We start from the raw sequence: 11755 nt of genomic DNA on the forward strand, positions 1-11755 counted from the left end.
ACAGACAAACGCATGCCTACACACAAACACGCCTGCGTATACACACGCGCCTGCGTATACACACGCGCGCGTGCGTACAAACACACACAAACGCGAGTAAACACACATGCATGCGCGTACACACACACGCGCACACACGCATACATATACAAACATGCACACATGCCTACACACACAAACACACACAATCGCTTTTACACACACATGCACACACGCGCATACACACACATACGCATGCGCACACGTACGTACACACAAATGCACACGAACGCGTACACACAGACACGTGCGTAAACACACACGCCCGCGCGTACGCACACAACTCGTGTGTGAAACACACACATGCGCGAACACACACACACAGACACACGCGTACACACACAAACACACAAACACAGGTGCCTACAGACACACACGCGGGCTTACACACAAACACACGCATACGCGCAAATTCACATACACACATGCAAACGCGTGTGTACACACACAACACGTACACACACGCGCGTAGAGATACACACGCGCATACACACACACACGCACGTACACACACATGCGTACTCACAGACATTCGTTCACATACACACACACACACACACGCGTGCGTACACACACGCGCGTGTACACACACCCGCACGCAATCACACAAACGCACATACACGCACGTACACACACACAAACAGACACGTACAAACACACACATGCGCGTGTACACAGACACACTTTAAAGCACACACACACGTGCACACTCACACACACACATGCACACGGGCGCGTACACACACACATATGCGTCCAAACACACGCATGCACACACACATACACGAGCGTGTACACACGCATACACACGCGCGTACACACGCACATGTGTGCCTGTACACACACATGCGCATGTACACACACACATGCGTGCGTACACACAGATACGCACGTACACACACACACACGCGTGCGTACAGACACGTGCGTGTACACACACACACGAGTATACACACACATGCACGTGTACAAACAAACGCGCAAGTACACACAAACGTGCGAGTACACACAAATGCGTGAGTACATACAAACACGCGCGTACACGCACACACACCCGCGCGTACACGCACAAACGCACGCGCGTACACAAACACATGCGGGTGAGTACACAAACACACACACGTGTGCACTCACACACACAATCACGCATACACACACAAACACACGCATACGCATGCGTACACACACACTCAAGTTCACGCGTGCGTACACACACAAACACACACGCACACGCACGTGCGTACACACACAGACAACTGCGAGCGTTCACGCATACACAAACAAACACACGCATACGCACGCGTACACACACACTCAAGTTCACGCGTGCGTACACACACAAACATACACGCACACGCGCTTGCGTACACACACAGACAACTGCGAGCGTACACACACACACACAAGCGCGAACGTACACACAAAAACACACGCGTGCGTACACACACATGCATACACACACACGCGCGCGCATCCACACACACACACAAACGTGAGCATACGCACACACACATGCGCCCACACATACACACGCGCACAAACACATGCCCACACACATACGTGCATTGCGCGTGAACACACACAAGCGCACGTGCGCGTACACACACACACACAAGCGAACGTGCGCGTACACACACACTCAAGCACACGCGTGCGTACAGACATGCACACGAGCACGCTTACAAACACAAACAGACAAACGCGAGCGTACACACACACACATGCACGTGCGTACACACACAAACAAACTGGTGCGTACAAACACATACACACACACATGCGCGCGCATCCAAACACACACGCTTGCGCTTCCACACACACACACAAGTGCACGTGCAAGTACACACACACACACGCGCACGTGCACGTACAAACACACACAAACGAACGTGTGCCTACACACACACGCATACGCGCGTATACACAAACACACACACATGCGTACACACACACAAGCTCATGTGCGTGTATGAACACACACGTGTACGCGCGTACACACACACATGTATGTGCGTACACACACAGGCGCGCATATATACACACAAGCGCGGGCGTACACACACACACGCCGCGTACATACAGACACAAGCACGCGCATACACACACAAACATAAGTGCATACACACACACATGCGCATACACACAAACACTCACGCGCGTACACACAAACACTCACGCACCTACACACATATGTGTGCGTGCACACACACGCGCGCACACACATTCACACATTTGCGTGTACACACACATGCGCATATATATGCATACAAACACGCGCACACGCGCTCATACACACACATTCATGCGTACACACACACGCTTACACTTGCGTACACATACGCGCACACGTGCGTGTACAGACATATGCGTGTAAACACACGCATATGCACAAACGCGCGTACACACACATGCCCGCACATACACACAAACACACACATGCGTGTGCGTACACACACACACAGGCGCGTGTACACAAAAACACACGCACGCTTACACACACACGCAATTGCGTACACACACATGCGCCCGCATACACACATGCACACACGCTCGCATACACACATACATGCACGCATACACACACAAAAAATTATGCGCGCGTACGCACACAAACGCACACAAGCGCGCTTACACACACACACACACGCGAGCGTACACACACACATGCGCAAACATGCTCGTACACAATAACACATGGGCACACGCACGCGTACACACACACAAGCGCCTATGCACGTACACACACACGCGCGTGCACAAACACATATGCACACACGCACGTACACAAACACGCGCACGTACACACACGCGCACACACACACATGCCTATGCGCATACACACACACAAGCTCACGTGCACTTACACAAACACGTGCATGCGCGTACATACACACACACACGTACACACACATACACATGCGTGCATACACAAACACACAAACACGCGTGCATACACACACACACACGCATGTACACACACACACGTACACACAAACAAACATATGCATGTGTACACACACACGCACACGCACGCACGTACACACAAACAGACACAGGCGCAAGTAAACACACACACGCGTGCCTACACACACACAAACACATGCGCGTGTACACACACACGCGCGCGTACACACAAAGCAGCGCAAACAAACAAACACCCGCACAGAAACGCAACGCGCACAGGTGCCCGCACACACAAATGCGCATGCGTACACACACACACAAGCGCCGCGAGTACACACACACACAAGCACATATGCATATACACACGCACACATGTGCGTACGTACACACAAACACACACACGCGTGCCTACACACACACAAACACATGCGCGTGTACACACACGCGCGCGTACACACAAAGCAGCACAAACAAACAAACACCCACACAGAAACACACACGCGCACACGTGCGCGTACACATAAATACAAATGCGCGCACAAACACACACACGCGTGCGTACACAAACACATGCTTATGTGCGCACACACACATGCATACACACAAACATACGTACACATACATGCGCGCGTGTACACACACACGCATGCGTGCAGACACAAACGCACAAACACACGCACGTACACAAACATGAGTACACACACATGCGTGCATACACACACATATGCGCGTGCACACACACACACAGATATATGCGCACATAAACAAACGTGCACACGTGCACGTACACACACGCACACGTACACAACCACACGTACACGCTCGCGTACACAGACATGAGCACACGCGTGCGTACACATCAACACGCACACGCACATGCACAAGCGCGCGTACAAAAACACATGTGCGCATACACACACACAAATACCGCCCGTATACACACACACTCTTATGCACACACACTTGCGTGCGTACACACACATACGCGCTCATACACAAACACGCACACGCGTGCGTACACACACATGCACACGCATTTGTACTCACATGCGTACACTCGTGCGTACACACACACACACGTACACACACGCGCGTTCACACACACGCGCACACACACATACACGCATGCATACACACACACATGCTCACATACACATATACACACGCGCGCGTACACACACAAACAAACACGCGTACATACACACACACGCGCGGCTTTACACACAAACATACGCATGTACACACACGTGCGCATACACACACACGCACGTACACACTATTATGTGACGAACCACTGTGCAAACAATTACCCCTTTACAATGGGCGGTAGTTCTCTTCACACAACAAAATAGAAGTCATATGGGTAGACTTCCAAATTCACTTGTTTCTTATTACGAGTGTATAAGATTGTTGATTATGATCAAATGTATCTTCTTAAAGCTGGTTGCAGACAACAGAAGCACCAATAGCAGGATAATTGGAGGACAGGAACAATAAACTATTTTATAAACAAAACTTTAATCTTACGTTAAACAAAATAATGAAAAAGCACTTCAAAACAACAATAATAAGCAATGCAAAATGATTGGGTGAGTAAGGTAGACGTATCTCGTGGTGAGAACAATGTATTCTAACAAAACAATAAATTTGGGGTTACCTTATAACATGTAAGGTAAGAAAACAGGGATGATTTACAGCAGGAAGGCGAGTGTAAACAAAAGATAATGAGAAGAATGGAATGAAGATGGCGCTAAAATAAGGTGATGTATTTACAAAGAAAATGGAAAAATAAACTTTAGACAAATCAGATATGTTAGCATATGTACAACATATGGGGATATCACAGTCCCCCCTTGTTTTTGTTTTTTTCCATTTCCCGAGGATCAACCGAGGTTATCCTTGATAATGAGTCTGCCACAATGTTTTCTCGTCCTGATATGGCGATTACTTGGATATTATGTGCAGATAGTATGTATGACCATCTTAGAAGTTTAGGGTTGAGAGTAGTGGACCTATGGAGATGCGACAGAGGAGAGTGGTCGCTGTAGACGTAGATCGTGTCTTGTCCATCAACATAGATCTCCTATCTCTGTATGGTAGCTACGATGGCGAATAGTTCTTTCTCCACAGTGGGCCAATTTAGTTGGGAACCCATAAATCGTCCACTGGAATAAGAGACTGGTAACAGATCAGCTAGTGGGGGCAGGTTTCCTGTTATGGCTGTTATTGGAGCAGGATGCTGTAATAAAATGCCCCCATATCCAAGATCACTAGCGTCTGTTTGGAGATAGAATGGTTTGGTGAGGTTAGGTGCCATTAATATAGGAGGAGATGACAAGTAAGTTTTTAGCTGGTTAAATATTTGATCATGTTGCTGGCACCAAGAAAAATTTACTTTTGAAGAAGTTAAAGCAAATAGTGGTCCTGTGAACGGTGAGAAATTTGGACTGAACTTGGAGTAATATCCTACCATACCTAGAAATCTTTTTAATTCCTGTTTGGTAGTTGGAACAGGATAAGAAGTTATAGCGCTAATATTTGCATCATGGGGTAATACTTTACCACTGCCAACTCGATGACCAAGGTAAGATACCTGACCTTTGCAAAAATTACTTTTTGCTAAGTTGATCGTTAATCCATGTTGTTTCAACCTTGAGAAAACTTCTTTTATCTTTTGAATATGGTTTATCCATGTGTCAGAGGCAATAATGATGTCATCTAAATATACAAATACTTTTTCCAAGTCCTGTAAAATTAAAGACATTACTCTTTGGAAGGTGGCAGGTGCGTTGGCTAATCCGAATGGCATTACGTTATAACTAAATAAGCCAAATGGAGTGATAAATGAAGAAATTTCCTTTGCCGTTTCTGTTAATTTAATTTGGTAATAACCCTTCAACAAATCTATTTGGGTTAAGTAGGTCGAATTACTTACTTGGTCAATGATATCTTGTATTCTTGGTAGAGGATACGAATCTTTAATTGTTAAATTATTAATCTTCCTGTAATCGGTACAAAGACGAAATTTACCATTTTTCTTTCCTACTAGGAGACATGGGGAAGCCCATGGTGACGCACTGGGTTCTGCCAATCCTTCTCTTACTAAGTAGTTCACTTCTTCTTTCATGATACCCAATTTCTTCTGTGATGTTCGATAGAAAGCTTGTTTAATGGGTGCAGCACCTGGTTGTAGTTTGATGTCATGATCTAGCATGGTGCATCTGCCTGGTTTATCTGAAGTTATACTAGGAAATTCATGGAATAAAGCTACTAAAGATTTACATTTTGATGCAGATAAGGGTTTTAGATAGTCTGATAAGTTTTCCAAGATCTTTGAGTTTTGAGAATCCTGCCAAGATGCAGTTATTGGATCATCTGTAAATTGATCCATAGGACAATCTATGTATGGTATGGCACTAGTAATAATTACCGTTTTACTTTCAGCTGTTGAGGGAGACAAATAGGCCTTTAAGAGGTTTATGTGGACTAATTGAGTAGACTTACGCTTATCTGGAGTGGCGATTATATAGTTGGTTGGCGAGATACGGTGAGTGATGGTATAAGGTCCCTGGTATTTCTCTCGTAGGGGAGAGCCTGCAATCGGATGGTATAGCAGCACTGCTTCTCCTACTTTGAAACTTCTGGTTTTAGCCTTTTTATCATAGTTAATCTTCATCTTCTCTTGAGCTGTTATCAAGTTAGTTTTGGCAATGGAGTGAAGATCTGAAAGTTTCTTGTTGAGTTCTGAAATATATTGGGAAAGAGGTACCTCATTATCTCCCAACTTCAGGATGCGTTCTTTGACTGAACTGAGGATAGTTCGTGGCCGTCGACCGAAGAGTAGTTCAAAAGGTGACATACCAGTAGACTGATTTCGAACTCCTCGTATGATGTACATGATCAGTTCCAAATCGCAATCCCACTCGTTACCTGAACTATGGATGTATTTCCGGAGAAGATTTTTAATGGTCTGGTGAGTGCGTTCTAATGCTCCATTGGTCTGTGGATGGTAAGCTGAGGATGAGACTTGCGTTATATGGTAATCTTTCATAGCTGTTTTAAAAGCATGACTCATGAAATTGGTTCCTTGATCACATTGTAGTTCAGTTGGAAATCCTACAACAGTAAATATGGACACTAGTGACTTTAGGATGTTCTTGGCTGAAATGTTTCTTAAAGGTACTGCAAATGGATAACGCGTAGTTGGGCATAAGGCCGTAAGCAAGTATTCATGTCCCCTTTTTGTCTTAGGCAAAGGGCCTACACAATCTACTATGATCTTACTGAAAGGTTCTTTAGGCACAATTATAGGTTTTAAGGGTGCAACTGGTACTTTTACATTAGGACTACTTACTTTTTGACATGTTGTACATGTTTTTACATACTCTTTAATGTCATTCTTCATGTTTGGCCAATAAAAGTCTTGACTGATGCGTTCATATGTTTTAGTGATACCAAGATGAGAGTCAGCAGAGTGGGACAATTCTAGGATCAGAGGTCTTATATCCTTAGGAACAACTATCTGGAATAGATCCTTCCAGGTTTCTAGATGACTGTTCTTGCTGGACCTGAATTTTCTCATTAGTACATTATTATTAATATAAAAATAAGAACACTTGTTGGTATCCTTTGGTTTCACTTGGTTGAAACACTGCTGTAGAGTGACATCTTTCCTTTGTTGATAGCTAAAGGAATCAGGCTGGATCTTATATGTACTCATCAACTCGTTGAAATCCATAGGTTCAGAGACTGGCAACGGGTTTGATGATGATTCAGTAGGGGTGTCCTTTTTACTGCTTTGTGTCACTGCTAAGCATTCCTCCTGTACAACTTCACCTGGAGATACTGCTATTAAGTTTGTTAAGACAACAGAGTTAGCTATGTCATTACCCAGGATTACATCTACATTCTTGCATGGTAACAGTTCTGGATTTACAGCTACTTCAGTAGTTCCAGAGAAATAAGGACAATGAAGGTTTACATTAATGAGAGGCAACATAGACTTACTGGTTAGGTCATTAACTGCAACATACCTGTGAGTTTCACCTTTAGGTCGTATTACTTTAGGAGAGACGATCGTTTGAGAGGATCCAGTGTCTCTGAGTATGGTTACAGGTTTACCATTTATTTTGCCTGAGCAAGTGAAGGGTGCAAACGCTTGGGACTCGTGTGATGCACAATGGTAGGTCTTTTTCTTATCCACCTTAGGTTTTGGTTCCTGTTTGGGCAGATTCATTTGCTTAGGAGAGAATTGAGGGGGATTAGGTTTTCTCTTTAAGTATGAAGCTGCACAATGTGGATCAGGACATTCTGAAATATGATGTCCTTCTTGTTTGCAGTATGTACAAGTTTCCTTAGGTCTAGTTTCTCTATATGGGGTTTTACCTACTTTATGAATAAGAGCATAGTCATCTGCCTTTAAAGCGGCTTTCTTAGGGTCAGATTCATTCTGCTCTCTTAGATACACATTAATGCTACCTGGTATTTTCCTTAAGAACTCCTCCATTACTATTAAATCTTTCAACTGCTCGAAAGTTTTGACATCTACTTTGTCTACCCACTTCTGAAACTGTTTAATCTTTCCATTCATAAATTCTAAAAAGGTCTGCTGAACTTGCTTCTGACTATTACGAAATATTTGCCTATAACCTTCCGCAGTAATAGAATAAGCATCAAGGATTGCCTGTTTAATTATGAAATAATCATGTTCCTCTAACATAGTGGCACATACAGATAATGCTTTACCTTTAAATGAGTTCCGGATGATTAAATACCATTTGTCCTGAGGCCAATTGAGATTCTTGGCTGTGTCTTCGAACACAGAAAAGTAGTTATCAGGTTCCCGTTCTTCAAATGTGGGCAGCAATTTCTGCACCTTGCCCACATCAAAGGGTTCGGGAATTAGCTTACCTTCTTCCTTTTCTTTCAGTCTTATAAATGCCAGATCCCGTTCTGTTACTGTGGCCGCTTCTCTCTCAATCTGCAGCCTAACACGGAGAGCGTTGTTTTTCTGTTCACTTTCTTTTTCTTGTTGCTCCAAAGCAGTTGCAGCAGCTTCCGCAGCAGTTTCCACCTTGATACGTTCTAGGGAAGCAGCAGCAGCAGCCGTGCGCTCAGCAGCAGCGGCTTTCCTCTCTTCTAACTCAGCGGCGGCAGTTGCGGCTCGTTCAGCAGCAGCGGCTCTTTCTCGTTCTACCAGAGTTGCGGCAGTTGCGGCTCTTTCAGCAGCAGCGGCTTTCCTCTCTTCTACCTCAGCGGCGGCAGTTGCAGCTCGTTCAGCAGCAGCGGCTTTCCTTTCTTCTACCTCAGCGGCGGCAGTTGCGGCAGTTGCCGCTGCAGTTGCGGCTTGCATCTTCATCTTTTCCAACTCCAGCTGTAGACTTAGTTTATCCAAGTCACTATTTGGATTGGTAACTGTTAGAGCTCGAACGTCAGCCAATTCTTCTTCTGGAACAATATCTTCATCTACAAGGAAGTTCAAAATATGACTGAGAATTACACATTTTACGGCAGTTGCGGGAACCTGTACATCATAATGGCGAGCTAGATTCTTTAGGTCAGTTTTTGTGGCAACTGTGAGAGATTCCACATGATCTCGTGGTGATACAATAAATTGTTGCAAGTTGAAAGGCATTTTGAATGTCGCCCGTGGCGCAAGATAAGTACAAACTAAAATAAATATACAAACTTTACAAGAATAAGTATAAGATCATACGATCGCAAAATAACAATCTTTCGATCACAGAAATACAAAACAGCGATCACAAAATTACAAGATCGAGAGATCACAAAATTACAAAATTATATGATTAGATCACACTTGCACAAAAATAGCTTAAATACAAAATTAAGTCTCGCGAAACTTACGATAATACTATTAAAACTTTTATTCACAGTTAACGACTGAACAATTATTTTTTTTTTCTTTTTTTTATACTCGAGATCTTGAGCACGCGGCTAACTACTTCATAATTACTCAACCGACACGCTTAACATCACAAACTTTTACAACAATTTTACCGAATCGGTAAACAAGGCTTTAAAACTCAAAGGTATTTTTTACTTTAAACATACCTAATTAGCACGTTCTAGTTTACATTTTTTTTTAATTTATACCAGCTTAATACGATAACTTTTCAATGTTACATTTTAATTTATATAAATGCTATATTATTCTCGTTATGATAAAGTATCTAGTTAATAGTCAACACCTAGTTTAAAGTAATTGATTATCAGAATAATGCGCAAACTGGACAAAATACGTAGTATGCGCTTAATAGATATAACAGGAGTAATTCAACACAAGTATTCAAATATTCATTTACCGACACGTAAATGTTATTTGTACACCAAAATAGTACTTTTAACACCAAACAATATACAAGTTAATTTCCTGACTAGAGATAACGATTAGAATTACGAAAATCTCCGAAATTGGAAATTGGCTAATTTCACTTAAGAAATTTATATAACAAAATAAATCACTTTATAATGAAATAGAGATGGAGGAAATTTCACTTATAATGAAACTTAATTTAATAAAAAACATATAATGAAATTTGACTTATTTCCTAAATATCACTTTTGAATGGCGATTTTAAGAAATGGCAAAATCTTAGGGCTTCAGATTTTTTTTATTTTTTTTTATGAGAAATCTCTGGGATACGAGATTTGAGTAGGCGAAACTTTAAAAGCTACCTACTGGGGGCATCTTCAATTAATAAGGGTGGTTTAGAAGCTGGACAATCAGTATACCTAAGTCTTAACTATATTAAGCGTGACTTGTTCCTCTTACAACCAAATGACTACCCAGACATATACATAAATGTCTAATGAGAGGGAGACGAGACATCTACCTTACCTTGGAATTATTACTGTCGTCCATTATCCTTGGTACGCCACAACACAACACTCGATACTGTTCATAATCACTGGAACTGTTCTTTCACGATTCAATCACTTGATATAAATTTGATGAATCATATCACACATCAGATCGCACATCAGATCGCACATCAGATCCCGGACAGGCCCCCAACTATTATGTGACGAACCACTGTGCAAACAATTACCCCTTTACAATGGGCGGTAGTTCTCTTCACACAACAAAATAGAAGTCATATGGGTAGACTTCCAAATTCACTTGTTTCTTATTACGAGTGTATAAGATTGTTGATTATGATCAAATGTATCTTCTTAAAGCTGGTTGCAGACAACAGAAGCACCAATAGCAGGATAATTGGAGGACAGGAACAATAAACTATTTTATAAACAAAACTTTAATCTTACGTTAAACAAAATAATGAAAAAGCACTTCAAAACAACAATAATAAGCAATGCAAAATGATTGGGTGAGTAAGGTAGACGTATCTCGTGGTGAGAACAATGTATTCTAACAAAACAATAAATTTGGGGTTACCTTATAACATGTAAGGTAAGAAAACAGGGATGATTTACAGCAGGAAGGCGAGTGTAAACAAAAGATAATGAGAAGAATGGAATGAAGATGGCGCTGAAATAAGGTGATGTATTTACAAAGAAAATGGAAAAATAAACTTTAGACAAATCAGATATGTTAGCATATGTACAACATATGGGGATATCACAACACACACGCGCTTACACACACACACGCGTCCACACACATGCACACACGCGCATGCTAAAACACACGCGCGCACACACACAAACACATGCGCGTACACCCACACACACGCGATACACACACACACACATGCACGCCTACGCACATATGCACTCGTAAGCAATCATGCGCGTGTACGCACACATGCGTGCATACGCACACACACGT

At 42.9% G+C, this 11755-nt stretch overlaps 1 protein-coding gene across 1 annotated transcript; it reads right to left on the minus strand.

Moving 5' to 3' along the window:
- Window positions 1-4237: 4237 nt before the first annotated feature.
- Window positions 4238-11538, minus strand: LOC137618822 (uncharacterized). Its single transcript, XM_068349031.1, has 2 exons — window positions 9248-11538; window positions 4238-9193 (listed from the first exon to the last, which is right to left on the minus strand). Exons 1-2 carry the CDS (start codon window positions 9575-9577, stop codon window positions 5027-5029), a joined length of 4497 nt encoding a protein of 1498 aa, XP_068205132.1. The 5' UTR covers window positions 9578-11538; the 3' UTR covers window positions 4238-5026.
- Window positions 11539-11755: the final 217 nt, after the last annotated feature.

The sequence above is a fragment of the Palaemon carinicauda genome, chromosome 25 (genome assembly GCF_036898095.1).
Source record: "Palaemon carinicauda isolate YSFRI2023 chromosome 25, ASM3689809v2, whole genome shotgun sequence".
In the NCBI taxonomy this organism is placed as follows: Eukaryota; Metazoa; Arthropoda; class Malacostraca; order Decapoda; family Palaemonidae; genus Palaemon; species Palaemon carinicauda.

What these genes read in the sequence shown, in the direction of transcription:
- LOC137618822 (XM_068349031.1), bottom strand. Translation starts at nt 9,577, where the DNA reads ATGCCTTTCAACTTGCAACAATTTATTGTATCACCACGAGATCATGTG. An exon ending in CCGCAACTGCCGCCGCTGAG is followed by an intron (nt 9,194 to 9,247) that starts GTAGAAGAAAGG and finishes GCCGCCGCTGAG; the next exon opens with GTAGAAGAGAGGAAAGCCGC.